The sequence below is a fragment of the Vombatus ursinus genome, unplaced genomic scaffold (genome assembly GCF_900497805.2).
Source record: "Vombatus ursinus unplaced genomic scaffold, bare-nosed wombat genome assembly UNPS02007344.1, whole genome shotgun sequence".
Taxonomy (NCBI): Eukaryota; Metazoa; Chordata; class Mammalia; order Diprotodontia; family Vombatidae; genus Vombatus; species Vombatus ursinus.
Window position 1 is genome coordinate 5,317,794 of NW_020947122.1, and position 24,396 is coordinate 5,342,189.

General features: G+C 36.4%; 1 protein-coding gene across 1 annotated transcript in view; it reads right to left on the reverse strand.

Annotated features, from left to right (window-relative positions):
- Positions 1-704: 704 nt before the first annotated feature.
- Positions 705-24,396, reverse strand: part of CWC15 (CWC15 spliceosome associated protein homolog) — a 36,305-nt gene continuing 12,613 nt past the window's right edge. The window contains exons 6-7 of the mRNA XM_027849373.1: positions 4,343-4,461; positions 705-1,093 (exon numbers count right to left, since the gene is read on the reverse strand). Of these exons, the coding sequence (XP_027705174.1) occupies positions 964-1,093; positions 4,343-4,461 (249 nt within the window). The 3' untranslated portion in view covers positions 705-963. The remainder of the gene's footprint in view (positions 1,094-4,342; positions 4,462-24,396) is intronic.

Consider the following 24,396-nt stretch of genomic DNA (forward strand, 5'->3'; position numbering starts at 1 on the left):
GATATCCAGGAGGAAAACCCATGCCTGCTGGCAAATAAAATGTATTGTGCTCATTTCCAGAAGTTTTTATCTCAAGCCAAGGGGAAAGAATGTGGTCCCTGAGGAAGAGAGAACAATACATTACATGCCAGGCTTACACTCTCAAGGACCCTTTCAGACCCATCTAGTCTACAAAGAAAAAAAGGACAAAAATGAACTCCCTTGTTAATTTTTTCATCCTTTTTCTTTACAAGGGAACAGACAGTCATGGGAAAAATAAACTATCAAGTCAGTGTGGTAATACACTCCCTCCTCACATCCAATCTATCTTATATAAAACTTCATTAGAGTTTATAATCAGTGTTATTTTTTTAGGGTATACATGTATATTTTTTCTTCTCAAACATCCTACCTCAGGGATAAGACCTATATTTGGACTGATATAATAAATGGCATTGGTTCAGTGTCACATAATGAGAAGAAAACAACCAAGTCTTACTAATACCTAAACAACAACATTCAAAGGACAGCCTTAATAGACAACATCCCACTAATCTTTTAAAACACAAAATGAAGTTTTTCACCATTTTCATAAATTCAAACTAAACACTGGGGGCCAAAGATTACTTCGTGAGACACAGGAGTATTTAGACAATTAAAATTTTTATTGAAAACCAGATTTTCCCATACAACATTTTTATAAGAAAAAAATGGAACTAGAAACATTCACAGAACACAAACTGGTTTATTAAATGATAAATCAACAATGTAGGAAGAGAGATTAAACCAATTCCTAGACTGAGGATGCCACTATCAAATAAAGTATTATTGACACACACACAATAAGGTATTTTTGAATCTTAAATACAGGAAATCTATATGCCATTAAGAGCATGGGAAGAAAATCCTGACTAAACCAAAGCCAGAACAACTCTTACAAGTTGGAATGAGCCCCCTTTTAATAATTAAGCACATAAAACTGTACTACTTGATATATTTCTCCATGAATTTTTTGTGAAATTCTGATCGAAGGGTATCATTTACAAATCTTTTGTCCTTTTTCAGCTCATCTACTCCTTTGGCGCAGTTCTTAAAGACAACATCATCATCCCACCTAAAAGTGTTAGAAAAACAAAAGGTTTATTAGTAGAGTTTTAAGTAGTCCAGTTTGGAATGAGCAGTAAGCAGAATTTAAATGATTATGATTTTTATGATATCTTACTTAAACACACTCTATATGCTGATGTTAATTTTATTTTGTCTAAAACCATTTCTCCTTTATATAAATGTAAATCTTCTTGGAATCAATCTTAGATCATTACATTTACAAGAAAAAATTACCAGAAAATCTTTAATATAAGTTTCAATTTTATCTAAGCAACTATAAGTAACCATAGTAAGAACCACCACCATCATCACCAGCACTTTCATGATGGTTCCTCTATGAGACATGCTCTATATACTCCTGTATACAGTGATTTGACCGATGTATAACTAAATATTTAGATAAGTTACTTTATAATGGCCTTTGAAAAAACTTAATTAAGAAAGGTTATCTCTAATTGAAACATCCAATATAAAGGTTTTCTTAACGTGGGTAAGTCAGACTTAAGCATTTATCAAGCACCTGCCATGTACCAAGCACTGCCATTAAGTGCTTGGGGAGTAGTTTTTAAAATATTTTGATAAATGATGTTGTTCAGTTGTGTCTGACTCTTTGTGAACCCATTTGGAGTTTTCTTCGCAAAGACACTAGAGTAGTTTGCCCTTTTCTTCTCCAACTCCTTTTACAGATGAGGAAACTGAGGCAAACAGGATAAAGTGACTTGCTCTGGGTCACACAGCAAGTTAAGTGTCTGAGGCCAGATATGAACTTAGGTCTTCCTGACTCCAGGTCCACCACTCTATCCACAACGCCATTTAGCTGCCCTATTTTGATAAATGTATTTAACAGTTTTCTTTGTAATCTATGTATTTTATATTATGCATTTAAAAATATTCTTCTGAGAAGAGTTCAATGGGCTTCACCAGACTGCCTAGGGGTCCAGGGCACAAAAGAGGTAAGGAACCTCTTATCCAAAATATTACTTTAAAACAATTCAAGTATTGTGGAAACACAATCAGGATAACACAAGATTGAGCAGCTTCTACATTAAGGGACCGCAGGGTTTGGAATATAATATTCTGGAAGGCAAAGGAGACAGGACTACAACCAAGAATCACCTACCCAGCAAAACTAAGTATAATCTTTCAGGGGAAAAAATGGACATTCAGTGAAACAGAGGACTTTCAAGCATTCCTGATGAAAAGACCAAAGCTGAATAGAAAATTCTACTTTCAGATACAATACTCGAGAGAAACATGAAGAGGTAAACAGGAAAGAGAAGTCATAAGAGGCTTATTAAGGTTGAACTGTTTACATTCTGCATGGAAAGATGGTATTTGTAACTCATGAGTCCTTTGTCAGTATTACAGTAGTTGGAGGGAAAAAAAGTGTATGTATGTATACAGAAAGATAAGATAGACAGATAGACAGATAAACAGAGGGCACAGGGTGAGTTGAAGATGAAAGGGTCATATCTACAGAATAAAATTAAGGGGTGAGAGAGGATTATACTAGGAGAAGGAGAAAGGGAGAAGTAGAATGGGGTAAATTATCTCACATAAAACAGACAAGAAAAGGCTTTTACAGCGGTGGGGAAACGGGGGAAGGTGAGAGGGAATGAGTGAATCTTATTCTCATCAGATTTGGCTTAAGGAGAGAATAACAAACACACTCAACTGGGTATGGAAATCAACCAACCTACAGGAAAATGGGGGGGACGGGACAAGAGAGCAGGAGGATGATAGAGGGGAAGGCAGATTGGGGGAAGAATAATCAGAAGCAAACACTTCTAAGGAGGGACAGGGTCTAAAGAGAGAATAGAATAAATGGGGCGTGGGATAGGATGAAAGGAAATATATGTAATTTTTCACAACATGACTACTATGCTAAAGTGTTTTGCATAACTACACATGTATAACCTGTATTGAGTTGATTGCCTTCTCAATGAGGGTGGGTGCGGAGGGAGGAAGAGAGAAAATTTGGAACCCAAAATTTTAAAAACAAAAGTTAAAAAAACATTATTTTCACATGCAACTGGGAAATAAGATATATAGGAAATGGGTATAGAAATCTGTCCTGCCCTACAGGAAAATAGAAGGGGAAGGGGATATGAGAAGGGGTGGGAGAGAGAGAAGGGAAGACAGACTAGGAGAAGGGGTACTTAGAATGTATACCATCTTGGGGTGGGGGGAGGGACAAGATGGGGAGAAAATTTGGAACTCAAAATCTTGTGGAAGTGAATGTTGAAAACTAAAAATAAATAAATTAATTAAAAAATTAAAGGAAAAAAAATATTACTTTAGGGTATTCAACCAACCAACCAACCAACCCAAACCTCTTAATGAAAAGAACAAAAATAGTTTCATGGCTTAGAACAAAAGGATACTTTTCAAATTTTAAGACTTCTAGGTTTTAAATACTGAAATAGTATCACCTTAGGCTCCCTGATACAACTTTCTTGATAAGTCAGAATTAACTAATCTTCCATGGCTGATTTAGCTTGTCTCCAAAGTGATACAGTCTCAAATGCTAAAACTACACTTTAATCAGTCAACAATAACTGTAGTAGAAACCATGGGTGAACACTTAGAGGAGATAGTCCATACACTAAATACATGAAGAGCAAAAACTAATGTTCTACAGAAATAAAATAATGTGACTGAGCCAGTACTTGGTAAACAAATTCAAAGTGCAGTGCAGGCCTGTTTCTTTTGGCTAGATCTCTTAAATAATTCCTACCCACATGAATGTGCCCTATAGGTAGGGCTACACAATACATATCTAATAGAAAACAAACAATATGAGTTCTGTGGAAAGCGTAAGGCAGAATGCAAATTGATAACATGTACTAAGATGTATCAATGAGAAGCAATCGGCTACCTCTCAAATGAAGTGCCGACACACCCTATTTCTTTACACAACAAATGATATATGACAGCTTCACTTTAGTCTACTAGCAATGGCAGATAAGCAAAATAAGAAGGTATGTGTCTTACAGAAGCAATACTAGTGAGGTCATTATTGACCTACAGAGTAAATGTACACAGATGACCACCCTGAAGCTGAATGTGAGGAATCTTGCAGTGGAGGGCAGGTGGAAGTGTTAAAGGCTTTCTATTTCTATTTTCTATTTTGCTAGGTACGAGGAGAATAAAAGCAAATTAAGCCATTTAAAACATCAGTCAGACTTCTACTCAATCAGAATAAGAAATAAGGCTGCTGCCCCTATCCCAGGGGCTAAAGGAAGCAGGTCCCTACCTTCTCTTTACTTTGAAGTTGGCCTGAGGCTGAGAGGGACCAGTGAGATTAAGAAGAGGGTTTCCACTGAGGATATTTTCCATCCGAATTCTCTCTTCTTCAGCCTTTTGTTCTTGTTCCTGTAAATCACACATGTATCAAGGTAATTCCTGGGTAATCTTTTCTTACTTATGTGACAAGACAAAAGGCTGTAGGATTTAAACTGCAAAACTCTCACATGTGGTGGTACAGATAGATTATATTGACTTTGACAAAGGAACAGAATCAGAAAGACTAAGAGTTAGAAGGACCTCAAAAGATCATTCAGTCCAACCCATATCTGAACAGGGATCCTTTTTACCCAACATCTCTGAGGGTAGTCATCCACTCTGCTTGAAGACCTCTTGTTATGAGAAAGTTACTAACATCTAAGGCATCGCATCCACTTTTGGACAGCGTTGAGTAATGGATAAGAGCTGGTGTCGTCAGTGGTCAGAACAACCTGGGCTCACATACTGGCTGTGTGACCTACTGTGGAGAAATCACTTAAATTCTCACTGGCCCAGGCAACTGAGAACTTATAGAAAGTTATCTACCTGCAACGAAAGAGAGAGTTTTCTTCCTATACCCATGAAATCACAGGGCCAGACAAAACAAATCAACAACAACAACAACAAAAAACCTGTTCAGAAAGATTTCCTTTTATCAAGCAGAAAGTTGCCTCTCAGCAGCGTCTACTACTGGTTGTTCCTAGCCCAGTTGTCTGGGACCCAGTAAAACAAGTCTTCTCAGTCTTCCACAAGAGAGTCCTGCAAATATTTTAAGATAGCCATCAGGTTCCCTTTTCCAGGCTATCCCACCCTTTACTTCTGTCTATCCTCATATGACAGGGTATCCAGTCCTCTCACCATCCTGGTCACCCTACTCTGTACACAGTCCAGCTTGCTGACATCTTTCCTCTGACATGACACCTAGAACCGATCACAATATTCCAAATATGATGGAAAGAGTAAGGTAATCCCTCTTCCTAGAACCAACTTTGTCCCTGGGGCAAAAGGAAGTAGCTATTAGAAGAGGATGACTACATTGGTTGCCTAGTTTCACTTATGACACCTGCTTTTCCTCATTCCTATAGACTGAAACAAATCAGCACAGATGTTTAGTCCTGGAGCCTTGCCCTGTCTTCTTAAGGAGTTGGAGGCAAGATTGGAAAGAAAGGAAATAAGTGTAGGGTAGCAAGTTTCATGGCAAAATTGACCTGCTGAAGCTTACTGAAAATTATACCTCCCTCTAGACAGATTCCCTGCACTAGCAGGCAGAACTCCTGGATTTCAGTCTTAGCTTAGTCATTGAACTAGCTTTGCAACCTTAAGCAAGTCACTTAATCTCTGCGGGCCACAAATTAATCTGTAAAATGAAGAGCTGGACTATAGGCCTCTTCTACTTAAAAATTTCTAAAAATATCTCTTTTTTTTATTGTAAGGACATAGAATTTGTTAGAAAAAGATCCTGGCTAGTGATCATGGGGTCTAATCTCTCTCACTGAGAGGGACTGACATATGTATCTCCTAGAACAGACTATATATACCGGACAGTAATTGGCTGGGCACAGATTTCAGTAGGAAGACCACTTCAGACTTGATCATATTTGGGAAGCAGCGGAATGCTTTCAATGATTCCAAATTGCCTATTGCCACAAAAACTCATGTCTTTGTATCACTAACACAAATATGTAAGCATAAGTGGCAACAAAGAAGTTACTGAGAACATATTAGTCAGATCGTGCAGTAAGAATTAGAGACTATAACTAATCAGCTGAGTGCTACACTGGGGCAGGTCAGATGTTAAAAGAACCAGAGGAAGTCATTACTGGATGGCTCACCTATAAAAAATTTATAGAAAAACATGGAACAGATACACAAAATAAGAAAGTGTGGATGAGCTATGTGACCTTTATCGTGGAAGGAGACTCACACTGATGAAACCATGTATCTGAATGTTAAAGGGTAGGTTTCATTCTAGACTGGCTCTGTGAATTTAAGATTGGGTCTTATTTCACCTTTGCATCTTTCCCAGTACATAGCTGGTATTCTGCATAAGAAACTTTGCATGGGCTGTCCCCCAAACCCAGGAATATACTTCCTCCTCCCTTCTACCCCCCAGGGCCCTCAGTTTCTGGTAAAGCACAGCTCAACCACTATCTTCTACATGTGACCCCCTTCCTGATATCTTAGCTGTTACTGTCCCTGCTCCCAACTCACCAAATTTCCTGCTATTGATTTTGTGCATATATCAATGGAATCACAGTTCTAGTCCCTTTCCCTAGAGAATGAAAATTTGTTGAGGGCAGGGACTGTTTCCCTTTTTGTCTTTTTATCCCCATGATCTAACCCCCTGCCCAGTACACAGCAAGTACCTAATAAATGAGTGTTGACTGATTTGCTGGAATTGAAAGCTGTGTCCAGCCTGAGCCCCAAAGGATAGACAGAGGGTTTCACTGAAAGCCTTTCCACAAAGACAAGAGTATGTGAGCCAACTGTAGAGATGCCAAAGCAAAGATATGTGGGAAATGGTCAAAGAAGTATGAGAAGGGAGACAGTAGGAGGTAAGGCTAATAGAAAGGTAGACTGGGACCAAAAAATAGAAGCCCAGGCTATAAGGCCAAACAGCGATCTGTTTCAACAGAAAAAGGGGAGCCAGTGAAAGTTTTTTGGTCAGTGTGTGTAACATGGTCAAAGTTATGCTTTAGAAGAATTAATCTGGCAGCATTGTATAAGATGAAGTGAAGTAAAGAGAACTGTGACAGGGAGAGCATTTGGGAAAATATTATCATTCAGACAAGGAGGAGACAAGAGAAGGGGTGGAAATGACGAGAAATATTTTAGAAGTACTTTTAGAATGGCCATATGACTGGGTAGGAGCAAGAGATGAGTCAAAGGTAAGAGGGGTTTTGAGCCTAGGTAACAGAGAAGATGGTGATGACAGGTGAACATCAGAAAAACAAGGTTTTTCTACAATATGGCCTAAAAAATGACTTAAGGAATAAAACAATGTGATTGTATCTGGCATAAAACTGAGGTCACTGGCTTTGAAAGCTAAATTGTGTTACTACCCAAACTATTACTTTGCAAGACTGGCCTGAAGTTACCTGATACTTATTCACTACCAATTCTCCTGTCAGCAGGAAAAGGCTTCAAAATTCATTACAAATTTCATGCTTCAGCTGTCATCCCCATAAGAAAAAGTTGCTTCATTATATAGGTTAATCTTAATAGGAATGTGCCAGAACATGAACATTTCTCCAGTTTAAGAGGAAAACAAATCAGGAAATAAAAATGAACCACACAGAATACAAAACAGTGTAAAAAGGAAAGGTAGTTTTCAGTTATGATTTCAAAATACATAACTTGCCTGGAGTCATTAAGTGACAGAGCTGGGACATGAACCCAGGTCTTCAGACTCCAAATCTCTGCCTTATGTACCGCTGTCCCTCAACTCTGACACAGCTCTTTTTCAAAAGGAAACACAACACATGTAGCTCCTGATTCTATCATCCTCTCATCACTTCTGGAAAAAATCTTGTTTTCATGACTCTTTTCTCTTCCACCAGTAATCTTTCCCACTTCTCTGCACTCCTTCCCCTTCCTTGGTCTGCACACACGTACAGGTATCCTTTCTCCTTAAACAACTAATACTCATTTTTAACATTCATTCCCTCCACTTCAGTTCTTCTCCTATGACTGGTTCAGGTATTTATCACCTCTAGTTTTTTAACTGGTCTCCAAGTCTCTCTAACTTAACCTATATGTTGCCATCAGATTAATTCCTAATGCAAAATTCTGATGTCATGTCCCTGATCAAAAACCTTCAATGGCTTGCTATTATCTTCCAAAGATGACTTGGAATGCTTCCCAAGTAAATTTAAAACCAATCTCACTTAATTTTCATTGGGAGAAAAAGCATATAAGAAGCCAATATTAATACTTGGGTTTGCTACTTAGTAATAAGGCACTACTTCTGGACAAAATCACAACAAAAACATACATGATTCCTTTAATATAAGTCACAGTCAAAATGTTCTTGTCTTTACTATCATACTCAAAGACCTTGGAATGTTATACTCTGTAACATTACTTTTCCCCTCCAAAAGATATGAGATTTTGTACCCTCCAGCCACAAAAACCAATGAGAGCACATTCAACTCTCTTTTCAGTCAACTAATTTACAAAAGTCTAAAGTAGAAACTACATCTGTAAACAACAATTATCTCACATAAAAGATTAACTATGTGGAAAATACATTTTGGTCTTTGAAAAACACACTGAATTATTTGATAAATGACAGCACACAACTTAGAACACATTTTGCATTTGCAGTCGCTAAGGGCTTAGAAGTTAAAAACAGTAGTGACAAACATTCACAGACACCAAAGTTAGAAAGGTAATTACATCTTTTGCTTATGTGCTCAATTTACAGCAAAGGTCAGATATATAAAATCAAAACAATTTTCCTAACGAAAAAACTTTTTTCTTGGTGTCAAAGTGAATAATCTCAGAAGTACCACCAGTAGTGCTTATCTTTAACATCTGTAAAAATTCTTGCTTTCTATAAGAAATCCTTAGCAGGATCCATGACATTTCAAAAAATATCTATACAAGCTAACTGCTAAACCAAGCAACTGTTACATTTACATAACATGTTTTATCCTCATTAGATCCTCGCAAAAACTCTGTGAAGTAGGTGCTACTATTATTATCACACACATTTTACAGATGAGGAAACTGGGGCTCAGAAGTGAAATTCCAAATAATTGTCCAGGATCATACAACTAAATAAATGCTGAGGTAGAATTTGAACCCAGGTCTTTTTGACTCTAAGTCCAGCACCTAAGCCCTAGCTCCCTCTTGAAAGTATGGAAGTCAAAAATATTTTTTTTCCCACCTTTTAACATAAGTGAAAGGCTGTAAATTAAGTGAACTCTTAACTAAGCCTCACTATAAAGTCACAGAATCAAATACAAGAGTACTATTTTTCAAGGTGTTCAGTGTGCGTGTGTGTGTGTGTGTGCGTGTGTGTGTGTGTGTGTGTGTGTGTGTGTGTTTTCAGGCTCTATTATGCAATTTATTGTTAGTGTGTTTTTTTTTCCAAAAAGAAAAATAAAATCTATTAGTGCTTACTAGCTTCCAAATGCATGACACTAAAAACAGAGATATCCTTAAAAGGTAATGGGAACTACTATCTACTAGCAGAGCCAGCATCTTAACAAGTCAATAAACAGATTATTGGCCTCGAATACTAGAACAAATACTTACCAGAAGGATACATTCGAATATGTAAAAAATTACCACAAAAAAGAATGACTAACCATGAAGTTAGAAAGACTAACCATGAAGGTGACCTTGCAAATTCACATGTGCTGTACAGAAAACATAATTTTACCCAGCATACTCAGGTTTTTATATTCCAAATCTGGAAATTTACAATAGGGATCATTGACACAATGCAAAGAGCAGTGGCCTTGACTGGCTTTACCACTAAAATGCTTTGTAACCCTCGGCCTAGATCACTTAAACTGAGCCTCAGTTTCTTTATCTGTAAAGGATAAAACTTGCATTGCCTACCACTCAGGGTTTTGTGAGACTGAAAGGAGATAATGTGTGTGATGGTATTTTGTAACCATGAAGTGCTACATAAATATCAGTTATTATTATGAAGGTATTTTAAGTGCATGCCACATGCTGGACACTATGCTATGTGCTGGGGACACAAATCCAAAAGTGAAACAATCCCTGTCTTCAAAGAGGTTCTATTCTGCTGGAGAGAAACATGTTCAAAGAGAAATAAACAGAAGAATACAAAAATACATATTGATTTCTTTGGGGGAAAGTGGGCTGGGAGGAGCTAACAAGTGGAGGAATGAAGAACAGCAGATAGTACTTGAGCTGAGCCCTAAAGGAAACTAGGGGGTTTTAAAGACGTATAAGTTAAGGAGGGAGAACACTGAAGGCTTGAGAGAGAGCTATGCAAAAACATGGAACTAGGAGGTAGATGGTTGCATATGGGGAACAGCAAGCAGGCCTGTTTGGCCAAAATTAGTTTTTAAGTGAGGAGCGCGCTGGTGAATAGCATGAAGAATTGTAATTCAAGGACCTCTTCACCTCACAGGTTGAGTAGATTCTTTTTCAACAGGAAAGAAAATAGTTTCAATTACCTTTACTTCTGTCGGCGATGACGAAGAAATGCCATCTGACCTACTGGTATAATTTCTTACTCTTTTTAGGAAAGATACTTGGGTTTCAGAAAGGGGAATGCATCTGCCATCATCATTAAAAACTCATTTTTCCAAATTATTTCAATAATTTGAAACCAGTAATACCAACTATTTTAGTTTACTTCATTTCTTCATTGAAATTACTAAAAAGTAATTCTTCTCCCCTCTCCCCTCCACTCTCGGTTTCCTGAAGTTTGTAAAATGACTGCAAAGTTTTATAACAACTTCTTGTACAATTTCGACTCTCTAAAATCATTACAGAAGACTGACAGTTTTAAGTAACAATGTATCCGAATGTTGTTGATTAGCAAAGCTCTGTGGGCATAGTGAATAATTTTAAAGATTTATGATTATGCCAACTATCAACTGAGAAAGAGGTTCTTGACAAATTCTTTGAAAGGAGCTGTGCTGTTATGCTCCAAAGCAGAATACAACTAGATGATTTTATTAGCATTAAGTGCCAAACTGAAACAATCTAAAGGACACAAATCTAGTATGAAACTTCTTGGAACGTACAAAATAATCTAATCATCTTTTGATCCATCAAATTACATCAGAAATCTCTGAAGGCCACAAGTATTATCCTATTAATGTTAATTTATACAAGAAAGAATTTTTTAAATAATATATTTGTTCTCAGTTGTTTTCTCTATGCTTTTGATATCCATTCTCCCCACACCCCTGCCAATTTTTGTCCATCTTCCTCCATACCATAATTACAAAAACTCCTTTAGCTCAATTTAAAAATAAAATTTAACAGTTTTTCTGATTTGTAAGTCTGAATAGTTTCCAAGGGCAGTAATAATAGGTACCACTGGTAGACTTCCCCAGTCAACAGTCTCAAACTTTGTTTTTTTCCCTTGGCACACAAGGGAAACATTTTCTACTAAAGCTTCTTTAAAATATTGGTTCTCAGAGTACAGTGCAGAGATCACTAGTGGTAACTAAGGATCCCTAAGACAATTGCAGACTATTCTCTTAACACTGTTAACTTTTGTAATATAAAAACAGATATATTTTGCTTCTGATGTGACTTAATAATTCACTTAAAATGGACAAAAACCTAACCAACTTGCTGTTCACCCAAAGAAACATATTTGTCCCATTAATTTCAAGGACAAGTTTTTTGATGACAAGTATGGGTGGGATGATGGGTAAGCTGTAAGGCACTTTACCCTGCCAAAGTCATCTGTGGCCTAAAAGTTTCTGAGAGCTACTACTTAAGAGAATTCATCTCTTCAAATCAATAATAATATTTATTTAATACATCAAGGCTGACAAATTGCTTTGCTTACAATAAGTCTGTGAGGCCTAAGTTTTCTATCTCCCATTTTACACTTGAGAATGCTGATGTTCTGAGAAATACTTGTCCATGATAACAGAGGATAAGAATACCAAGATTCAAATCCAGGCCTCACCCTCAGTACAGCATCTTTTCCCTTGACCATGATGGCTCTAAACTATCAATTAGGAGGATGGGAAAATAGGGAAGGGTTCCTGAATCAGATTTTTTATCTAGACTGGACAAGAGAAGTGTACAAAAAATATCAGTAAAAGTCAAACTAAGGGATCTATATTTACATTGGGAAGGAGAGTATGTGGCATGTACACGTCCAAGTGCAGGAACAGGGAAAGTAGATTCTGTGTTCAAGATTAAATGACTTTAATGAAAACAATAAGGACAGTTAGCAAATTACTACTATTGAAAGGTATTGTGGTGTGTGTAGGGCCTTCAAAACATTTTTGACCAAGTAACCCATCAATAAAAACTATGTGAGCATGCACCCCTAATATGTGTATATTTATTCATAAATATAATATAATTTATTCATAAATATAAAGTCTCGGGGCAACTAGGTGGCACAGTGGATAAGAGCATTGGCCCTAGAATCAGGAGGACCTCAGTTCAAATCCAGCCTCAGACACTTGATACTTACCAGCTGTGTGACCCTGGGCAAGTCACTTAATCCCATTTCCTAGCCCCCCCTCCACAATAAAATAAAATCTCCTACTGCACTAACATATTATACACGTTATAAAACAAAACATAAATTGTAAAGGAAATGATAATGATGAAGTAAACCATACTTTAAATGTATTTTATTAATGGCATAAACATTTTTTGTTCTTACAAAAATTTTTATTTTAAATAATATTTAAAAGTTGTTTGTTTGTTTTTCCCCCCCAAAATGACTGCTTGGTTGTAAGAGCAGCAGGATCATGGAAGGGAGTGGGCTATCATGTTTTTTGAGTGGGGCTGGGGCCTTGAACCAGGTTACAAGGTAAGGCAAATGGAGCTGATTATCAGGCAGCCCAAAGTAAGGGCAACTTAGAACTGACATATGTATCTACCTAGAATTAATAAATTCTAGGTGTCGGGTGGTAACTGGGGGACAGGGTGCACTCAAATTTAGGCAGGTACAGTTCTGTCTGTGGTAGCAGTGGGAGGAGACTTGTACCACATTTTGACTGTGGCCACTAACTTGCCCTTTGGCTAACTTTTCTTGGTCTCACAACTTCCATCTACAATATTAGTGATGCTGACAGTCAGAACTCTGTAAACTACTTTTAGATCCTCTGGGGATAACAGAACAAATGAGATGGAACCTCACCAAAACACCTGAGCACCAAACTCTGCCTCCATCCTAGAGTGTTTAGTTACTGTAGTACCAGAAGTACATCATTATAAAGCTCTCTCCTTGGATTATTAAGATGAAGTTTTAATGAATCTCCAGAGTAAGTCTCAAGCCTACTACATAATCAATCTAGTTATCAACACCCTTGTTTGTTTTACCCTGACTCTCAAGAATCTTATAAGTTGATACTAGAGCAAATGGAAAAGAATTACTATATCATTACATTTTATAAAACAACAATGTCAAAGGCAAAAGGAGAATTTGGGGCAAAAAAGCTTTGATAATTCTAGGACTTTTATCTACAACACCAGAAAAGATGGATGATATCCCAAAGATCCTTTACCTTCCCCTCAAAACTGGAGAGGATTTCAGGGTAGGCAAATATGGTATGTCCCTAAACTATTCTATTCTTTAGTGGACCAAAGAAAAATGAGCATGGAGCCTTAATTCTCTTTTGCGCACTGAAGTCATTTTTATACGAATATTCTCCAACATTCGCCAATCTATTATTACAAATTATGCTCTAGATCATAGGTTCCCAAAGTGGGAGATACTGCCCTCTAGGGGGCACTGGAATGAGCGGGGTGGGGGCGGTAGTAATTTGAAATGATGTAAATTTTTTAAAAAAAATGTTAAAGGGTTAAAGGAAGTAGATTTCCAGGGGGGTGCTGAGTAAATGTTTTCTGAAAAGGGGCCGCTAGGCCAAATAAGTTTGAGAACCTCTGCTCTAAAGCTTAAGAGGTTCACAGTTATTTCCTGAAGTGGAAGTTGTTTTTTTGCTTTGTGATACTACTATATTTTGTAGCTCTGAGTGGTGCAAATGTTTCATGTCCTACCTTTCCATTTATAGAAAAGCAAGTAATACTATATTTAAATAATTCTGTACCACAATTAAAAGCAAGGAGCTGAAGCCTATAAGGCTTAGTCATATTGAAAGGAGAGTTATTTTAGAAAGTACATATTGTAGAAGGATGGAAGAGATGAAATAGAGCAGGAAAGAAAAGGAAAAGATACTGGTATGGAAAACTACTAACAACACACAATCCAAAATGCACTTTGATTTTATTCTTATGTGCAACCTCGATATCAAATGGGAATACTTAAAAAAAAAAAAGCAAATGGTCTGTGATTCAATGAGAACACTTCTATTTATATCTGATCACAATTCTTTTTATACACTGCATATAGAATCATGCTAGTGAGTAGTCTTCACATTAAATATTCACTACTTAAGAAAACAGTTCCAGAAGTATGGAAAACTGATGTATCTAATCTTGTGCTTAAACATTGTATGTTAAAGCACATACATTTAGGGAGTTGAAACATTTAACTAAGAATCACTAATAAGATTGAAAGAATCCCACAATACTGATTTTATAAGTAGCACAGGTACTTGGAAGTGACTTTATCAGGAGTCACAAAAGGTTTTGTACTGTGCCTCTTTGTTCAATCTCCTTGTAACACAGAGCACGGATTTGTGAAACTGCTGGTTAGAGTTAATTAAGCACAGATTTCTCTCATTCAAAGTCAACTAGGCTGACTTGAGATCAAATCTGAAACTTTGACCTGATCAGCACAATGTTCTAACCAAGTGAGCCCAGAATGGATCCCAGAGTGCAGATAGAAATAAACAGCATAAAGTTACCTTGTAAGATATCAGCATTTTTCCTCTCCCTGAAGTACAATACCTAGAAGTGTTCAAATTTCAGTGTCTTTCACAGGGCTAAAAAATTTCTATAGAAGACTTGGCCAAAGTGATTCAGTCTTTTCTTTCTTAACTACCTGTTCTCTATTCCCTCATCTGGGTACTAGCAAACATGTATTTAATTCAATTCAGTCATTTCAACAAACATTTAGTAAGTGACATCTATACTGGCTACCATGCAAGTTAGGATAAGACAGCCTCTGCTTTCATAAACTGTGCGATAAAGGGGGTAAGACAATTTGGTATGGATGGGGTAAGGCAAATAAACAAGTGACTGTAACACAAAATAATACTGAGTGCATGTAGCAAGGTTGCAAACATAATGGTACATGAGGTCTAAGATAGACAAGGGAAAGGCTATTTCCAGTTTGGAAAGGGAACTTGGGGAAAGCTTCTTTGGAGGTAGGACTTGAAGTTTTTGAGAATGAGTAGGATCACAGATTCAGAAACTGAAGGGACCTAAGAGATCATTAATTTAACCCCTCAGGTAGTAATGTGGTAGAGTGGAGGAAAAATTCTGATTGCACTCATAAGAATTGCCTCCAAATACCAGTCTTTCTATTTACATATCACAGGGCAAGTCATTTGACTTTTCCAGGCCTCTATTTCCTCATCTGTAAAATAAGGAGACTGGATTGTGACTGCTAACACTTCCAACCCTAAATCTATGACCCTACAATCCTTCATTTTTCAGATGAGGAAACAAGAGGCCCAGAAAAGGTAAGTGATGTTTCCATAGTGACTCTGGCAGTAGAAGCTGTAGAGCCATGTCACACAGCAATAAAAAATAATAAAAGCTTAGTAATTGCTTGAACCCATGTCTTCTGACTCCAAATCAGCATAGGAATTCAACAAGTCATTCAGGTGTGAGAGGGAGACATGATCTGTCTTATGCATGAGAAGCTGGGTACAGTAGTAGTATGAAAAACAGTTTAGAAAGAGGAAAAAAGAGATGACTTTATTAAGAAGTTGGGCTATCCTGTACCAGAATGAAGGCAGCAGAAATAGACAGAAAGCATGGAAACAGGATAAAGGCTTGGTAACTGGTAGGAGAGGATATGTAAGGACAAGGGAAGAGTTAAAAATTAACATTAAGGTTTCAAACATGGGTGACTAGGTAGACAAAAAAGGCAGAAAAAGAAACAGGTTTTGACATAAAAGTAAGCTTGGTTTTACATATGTGGAGTTTGACAAGTTGGGGGATATTGAGGGAGAGATGTCCTGTAGACACCTCAAGATATAGGTATGGTATTCAAGAGATAGTCTGAGACTACAGGTTAAAGGTAACAGATTTGGGGAGCTTGAAAGGTAGTATGAGATAGTAGAAAGAGCACTGGACCCTGAACCAGGAGAGGCCTGGGTTCTCATCCACTAACATTTATTAGCTCTGTGCACAAGACACAACCTCAGTTTCCTCATCTATAAAATGGGGACAATCATAGTTTTACATAAAATAGTTCTATGGAAAGCACTTTATACACTTTGAGATACTTTGTATATGTGAAGTTATTTGAAATAAGATAATTAAAACAGAACAGCTAAAGCTAAGAATGACGAGAAAGAGGAAAAGACTAAAGATACTCCTAGGGAACATCTCCTGTGAGGAGCTGGGGAAAAGATGAAGAATCAATGACAGAGAAAAAGGAGGAAGAATTAGAGAAGCAGGAGAGCCAGTACAGAATATCCACGACAAGATGGTCACTAGTCTGAAACGATACAAAGAACCTAAATTCCTCCATTTTCTTTCTCCTTTCAGATATTCTTTTGTTCCTTCTTACTTCAGTGCTGAGCTACCCTCCCATTATTTCTTTTTTTTTTTTCCATAATCTTACTCAATTTAGTGGAATAGGACCACCCAGGACTTGACAATTTTTTGTATCTACTATTTTACTACAATGCATTGCAAATCAATCTGACTTGAAAATGTATGCTTCAAATCTGCAAACCCATCAAACTTGATAACATTTTCAGAGATCGGTTATGTACTTGTAAACAAGTTGCAGACACTGTGGTTAGGAATTATAACAATTACACAGCTCTATCTGTTCTTACAATATACAGTATACATTCTCTTGGAAAAATAAATTATGGTATAGTAAAGATAATGATCACGTGAAAATGTAAGAATAGCTTATATCATAAAAGTATGATAAAAAGTTTTTATACGGCATATATGGCAAATGGGCATTCTAAATGATGTTAGGCGGAGGTCGCATCGTTGAAGCAATCTGTTGTCCTGAATATACCTTCACCTAGTCTCTAGCTGCTTATCCCTAGCCATAACTGTGAGTATGGTTTTTGTTGTTTTAGTCGTGTCCAACTCTCCATGACCCCATTTGGGGGTTTTCTTGGTAGAGATATTGGAGTGGTTTGCCATTTCTTTTTCCAGCTCATTTTACAGATGAGGAAACTGAGGCAAACAGTTAAGTGACTTGCCCAGAGTCACACAGCTACTAAGTGTCTGAGACCACATTTGAACTCAGGAGATGAGCCTTCCTGACTTCAGGTCCAGCACTCTATCCACTGGCTGGTTATTTATCCTCTCTAGACCTCAGATTCTTCACATATAAAACATGGGGGTTGGATGAGATGTTCTTTCAATCTTTTAACTGTAAAACCTACGACCCTGTATCTCCTGGTCTACAACTAAAATCATTTTAGTTGGGGAAAAAAAAAATCCCCCTCTACTATCTCATCTCCTTATTCTTCATCACCTTTTCTCCTCCTTTCTTTGATAGTCTTCCCCCAATTCCATTTTGCAGAACTCCACAGTATAAGAGCTGGTCAAGATCCTTAACCTAAAAAAATTTTTTAAGCAAATGCACTTCAGTAGAGCTGGACAAAAAGATTTCTAAAGTCCTTTCCTGCTCTAAAATTCTGTAATTCTATGATTCAGTCTGAGAAGAAAATGTCTAAGAGAAAATGATCAGATGGCAACTTCAACTGCCCTCTGCTGGCTGTATGGATAAATAAGAAAATTCAGATTTATAATTATTTTTAAAAATTAAAAATTTCTAAAGTACTTTTTTATTTAATTCAAGATTTAAAATTAATTATAATTAATTTTTTAAATTGCAGAGTTTAATAGGTTAACATAAACACAGTACTGTAAGTGAATGTTGTACTTTTAAGATATTTTATAAGGCTATCAAATCAAGAAGCTACTCACATCTAGCTCTGACAGCATAATTTTTAAAAAATTATCTTAACTATACACATGATCAAAATGAAAATGGCTAACTGTGAAAAGCTGGTGAAGCTACAAGTTTATAAATTAAGAAAACAGTCTTCTTTCCATTCTCATCTTCTATCATTACCATTTCCTGAATTTTCCACTCCAGTCAGATTGTTCTACTCAGCACTCACTAAACAAAGTTTATACTTTGGATTTATGCAGTGACTGAGTCTATACATTCCACTATCATACATGTAATGATGACAATGATGATGATGATGATGATGATGATAGGAGTAGCATTAAGTTGTGCTTTAAGGTTTACAACGCACTTTACAATTATCTCATTTTATCCTCCAAACAACTTTGGGGAGTTAGATGCTGTTATAATCCCCATTTTACAGATGAGGAACCTGAGGGAGACAGAAGTCAAGTGATTGGCTGAGTGATACAGCTAAGTAAGCATCAGAGGCAGGACTTGAACTCAGTATGTGTTTATGAATACTCTCCTCAGCCATCCCCCCCATGCCTTCCTTGTTCTGTATGCTAGATCTGAATACTATTATCCTCCAAAGCCAAGCTGAAGTCCTACCTCCTCTGGGAAACTTTTCTAAATCATTAGACACCAAGGTGAATACTTGCTTCTTTGAATGCCTATAGTATTTGTGAATACCACATTTATTTATAGTGTGCCATAGTTACCTTTTTAATTGTGTTCAACTTTTGTTAGAGCCCTTGTAAATGGGATATATATTTCATTTTCTTTGTATTTCCCATAGGAGCTAGGTATGCTATCTTGCACACAGTGCTTACTCAACAAACATTTTGTAACTGATTGAAAAATACCCCTAATACTACTTAAGATTTCAAAAAAGCTGCCTAACCTCATAAACAAAAACTCATACTTTCCTGCTATGATATTTAAAGTTTTTAAGAAAAGTGAGCTCAATGAAAAAGAATCTAAATAATGCAATCTTTCAAGTAATAAAAGAATCACAGAATATCAAAGTTAGAAGGAACTAGACTATTCAGTTCAATCTATATATGTTAACAAAGCATATTAATAATATATAGCAAATATATTGCATCAATATATTGTGTGTATTTGTGTGTGTGTGTGTGTATATATAAAATGTTTATTAACTGACTATATGTGAACAAGAATAGCATCTTCAGCAAACCAGACAAGTAACTCAATCTCCACGTGAAGACCCCAAGTGAGGGGTCTCCCCAATTTTCTCCTAAAGTAGTTCATTCCTCTTTTGGTCAACTATTAGTAAACTCCCCTTCCACTGAACCAAAACTATGGTCTTGGCCACATACCATCTCCTCCATAAGGACAATGTGAAAGACTCTGTCAAATGCTTTACAGAAACCTAGGTAAATAATATCTATAACATTCTCTTGATCTACCAGTATAACAGTGTAATAACTCTATTAAAAAGAAAAGGAAATGAAGTGAATTTGGTATGACCTGAGCATGAAGAAGTTATGTTTTGGGATCACCACTTCCTTTTCTAACTAAATTGATAATAATCCATTTAATAAATAACGTTCTAGAATTTTGCTAACAATTCAAGATTGTGCTATAGTGCAGTCCACATTCTCTTCTCTATTTGAAAAAAAAAAATCAGGCCCTCTACCCTTCTGTATTTTCTCCTTTCCCTAGGACGTTTCAGAAAGAGCTGACAACAGCTCAGTAACCACATGTGCCAGTTCTCTTGATAACCTGTTGACAAACTCTTCCACAGCTATGTAGTCTCTTACTGTTTCCTTGAGTTTCAACTCTCCATTGTCCATTCTTGTTCTAAAATTCATTCTTCTTGCAGAGAAACCAGAAGTAAAGTAACAGTTGAATATGTCTTCTTTTTCATCTTTTCATCTACCCTCCATACCTCCAACTGTGTTCCTATTCCTGTGCCAGACTTTTCTTTCTTTCTCCATTACAAACTATAAGATGAGGTTGTCAATGTCGCCAAAGGTTTCTCTTATTCTCACTAAATCAACCAATTCTTTCTCATCGCTCAGAATTAGATCCAAGATAGTTCCACTTGTTATTTGCTCCACCTTTACAAGGATAAAATTATAATTACGGGAAGTCAAGAAATCATTAGCTTCTTTGTTTCTAGCAGAGAACTCCAACAGATGTTTAGATAAAATTATCTACGATCTTGGCTCAATGTTATGCTTATGATCACTTTCAAAAATTCATCAATTTTCAAGATTGGGGCAGCTAGGTGGCACAGTGGATAGAGTACCGACCCTGGAATCAGGAGGACATGAATTCAAATCAGGCCTCAGACACTTACTATCTAGATGTGTGACCCTGGGCAAGTCACTTAACCCCCACTGCCTCCAAAAAAAAAAAAAAAAGTTTATCAATTTTCTCTTTCTGTCAAGGTGGTCAATGAAGACCAATGAAGAAAATAGCCAAATCTCTAACACTACTACCTGGTTCCTGGATTACATCAATGTGTATATTAAGAAGAATATATCTTTTTTTAAAATAGATTTTTATTGTTATCTTTTGTTTTTACATTGCCCAGATTTCGTCTCACCCCCGAAGAAGAGATCCCTAATAAGAATTTATTTTTAAAAAAGGAAGCTGAGAAAAAATTCAGCAACACAGATTAATAAACTGAAAACTGATATATACAACATCGCACACTCCTGGGAATCTCATCCCCTTGCAAAGGAATGGTGTGAGATGTCTTCTCATATTTCTGATTTAGGACCAAATTTGTGGTTTATAATTTCACAACACTCATTTTTTATTGTTTTATGTTTACCATTTTTTTTTTCATTTTTATTTCTATGGTCAACGGGTACGTTTCCTGGCTCTATTCATTTAACATTACTTCATGTCTTTCCTTGCTCTTTGTATTCACATGTGTCATTTCTTACAACACAATAATATTTCCACTGCAATCATGTACCCAAGTTTGTTTAGCCATCTACTTTGTTTTCAGTTCTCTACCAAAAAAAAAATTCTGCTATAAATATTTTAGTATATATGGAGCCTTTCTTCTTAATGAATGTCCTCCTTGGAGTACATGACTGGCAGTGGACATTTTAACTACTTTATTTGCATAATTCTAAATTGCTCTCCAGAATGACTGTACTAATTCACAACTCCACCAACAATGCATTAGTGTATCTATCCTTCCACAATTTCTCCTACATTGATCATGCCCATCTCTGGTTATCTTTTGCCAAATTACTGGATGTGAAGTGAAACCTGAGGGTTGTTTTGATTTGCATTATTCTTATTAGTGATTAGACCACTCTTTCCTAAGGTTTTTAATAGTTTAAAATTCTTCTGAGAAATCTTTATTCATTTCCATTTATCTAATGGATTTGGTCTTATGTATTTGTTAGCTGTTTACTTATCTTGGATATCAAACCTGTGTCCAAGAAATATGACACAAAGATTTTTCCCGTAGATCACTTCTCTTATTTGAGATTCATTAATTTTCTGTGTGCAAATAACTTCCCAATTTTATGTAATCAAAATTATCCATTTCATGTTTTGTAATTTCCTCTATCCCTTGTTTGGTTAAGAATCGATTTCCTACCCACAGAGGTAAAAAGTACATGATTTACTTTTCTTCTAATGGCATGATTTTTAATATTCAAGCAGTAGATCCAATTTGAATTCATTGTGGATTAAGGTATACCATACTAAATCTAATTTTCCCAGCAGTAATTTTGCTAGGTAATTTATGTTTCTAGGTTTGTCAAACACTGAGTTACTAAATTTATTATTACTCATTTTCCCCTGTCTAGTCTGTTCCACTGCTCTACTTTTCTATTTTTTAACTAGTTAACAAATGGTCTGATGATTCCGCTTTATTACGGTTTATGTGGAAATTCTATTCCCCCTTGATTCCTACCCTTTTTCATTATTTCTCTTGATATCATGGGTCTTTTATTCCTTCAAATGAATTTTATTATTACTTTATCTAGCTCTGTAAAGTGTCCCTTTGGTAGTCTAACCGGCATAGACAATGACATTCCTTTATTTTATGCCCCAGAAAGCCAAATCCCATTTTCAGATACCAACTTCTTAATCAGCCATTCACTTTCTAGAGTCCTTGTTTTTATTTGGCACTACTAATGAAAGTATCTGCCACCTGAGTGTGCCCCTTGAGGGCTTTATTTTTGTACCAAGAATTTCAGAATCTTTATAATGTTTTCTAGATTCCTTCTCATAGTAGTATTTGTTCTCATGTGAATAACTGGATTCAGTCATAAGATTTGAAAAGTCTTGTGAGGTTGTGTCATGTTCATGTACACACACCCCCTCCCCCCACCCCATGGGAAGAGAGCAGACCTCTCTGTTGACAAAGTTGGTTCCACAATATCTGCCTCAGTAGTATTAAGCAGAATCAGCAATCATATTATTTATCTTGTATTCCCTTTGACCCTTACCCTTACTGGATGATCTTTCTACTAAAGGTACTTACCTACTAAAATACACATTATTGTCCCTTGGGGCTCAAGCACCTGGTTTTTTTCCTAAAGAGATTAGTCATCCCCTCAATGAAAAGAGCCTTACATCTATTTCTTAGCTCCATGTGTGGTTGTCCTTCCTCCTTTTCTCCTCTATGGCACACTCTATCCAACAACTACTTGATACGGGCAAAGATATACTTGTACTTCTTCAAGTCCTTTTCCTTCTTTGTTTAAATCTTGGAGCCCTTCTTCCACTTTTTTCCCCCAAGGATTACTTAACTCTCTCTGATAACGTGGGGAGTGGAGAGTTGTTCCTTGAGCCCCCTTTATGTTTTCTTCTAGTATTAACTGCCTGGCAGGAACACAAATACTGAACAATTGGTTCAGGTCAGCACAAAATTCTCTGCCTACTTGCTGGTAGAAAAGTCCTTAGTTCTTATGACCAATTTCTTTGTCAAACTGCTGTGGTAAGAAAAAAAAAATTCCAATCGTTCTCTGAACAACTCAGTAAGTGAAACATCACTGAGTTTTTCCCATGCTCTTTTCCTGGCCTACAAAATTTTCTCATTTCAAGCTGGGAAAACAATAGAATTATATCACTAAGAGACTTATTCTGCCTTTATACTAAGATCAAAGGAAACCAATCCCCGATTGGTCAAAACATTTTTTTTGTAATGACATTTACAGCATGACTACTGTTATGAGTTTGCTATAAATATGCATGTGATGTTTAAAGTTCTCTAATAAAATGTACTACTATATGCTGTACCAATCAACTAAAACCTAGCAAATGTTTACTTTACTTACAAAAACATGATTCTTATTATAACATGTATCAAGTTATAAACTCAAAGTTAACAGAATTAGACATTTCCACACTCTCTCGAATTAAATTCACATTTAAGAACTTTTTTATCCAAATGGATAGTACTTTTAGCCAAACTTTTAGAAAAATTTCTTAATACAATTGCTTAAGTCTCTTTTCAAAGCCGCATACCTTAACAATCAAGATTCTCAAACTGTAGTCTAAAGATGCTTGTATGTCACATGAATATTCCAGAAGATCTAATTCTCTTACATTAATAGCAATGGATATAACTGTTTATTATGAATGAAAAAGTTTATAATGATATTCCTTATTGGAGGCTCAACATTCTCATTCATTCTGGGGGAGGATTTTGGTGGATAGTGAGAAATCAGTTTGATGGTCTTTGTTCTAGAGACAAAAAAAGTTTGAGAACTATTATAGTACTAGATATAGTTTTTAATGGTTCCTGAAATATTCTATAGCAGTTTAATGAAAAGAATCCTCTTTTATGACAAATTTCCAGCCAATTTATCAGTAGAGGGCAAAGACTGACAACATTTTCATATTCCAGCACCATGTACCTTACTCAAATGCCAAAACACCACAGAAAAAATGTTTGCAAATACTACTGTGAAAAAGCCCTGCCCTCATCATTCCTCTCCTGTACTATACAATAGCCTCTTACATAGTCTCCCTGCTTCTGTTCTTTCCCCTCTGCAACTTTTCACCCACACAACTGCCAAAATCATCTTCCTAAGGATATAACTGTGTCACTCATCAACAATAAACCTTCAGTGGTTCCCTGCTGCCTCTTAAATAAATATAAAATCCTCAGTACAGCTTTTAAGACTCTGTAAAGTGTGTCCCAAACCTGATTTTATATTATTCTCCTTTATGAAATCTATTTCTAGTGAAGCTGGACTTTCAGCTATTTCCAAAACCTGACATTCCATCTTCTGCCTTCATTAACTTGTAGAATTCATCCATCCTCTTCATGCCTAGAATGCTCTCCCTTCCCATTTCTG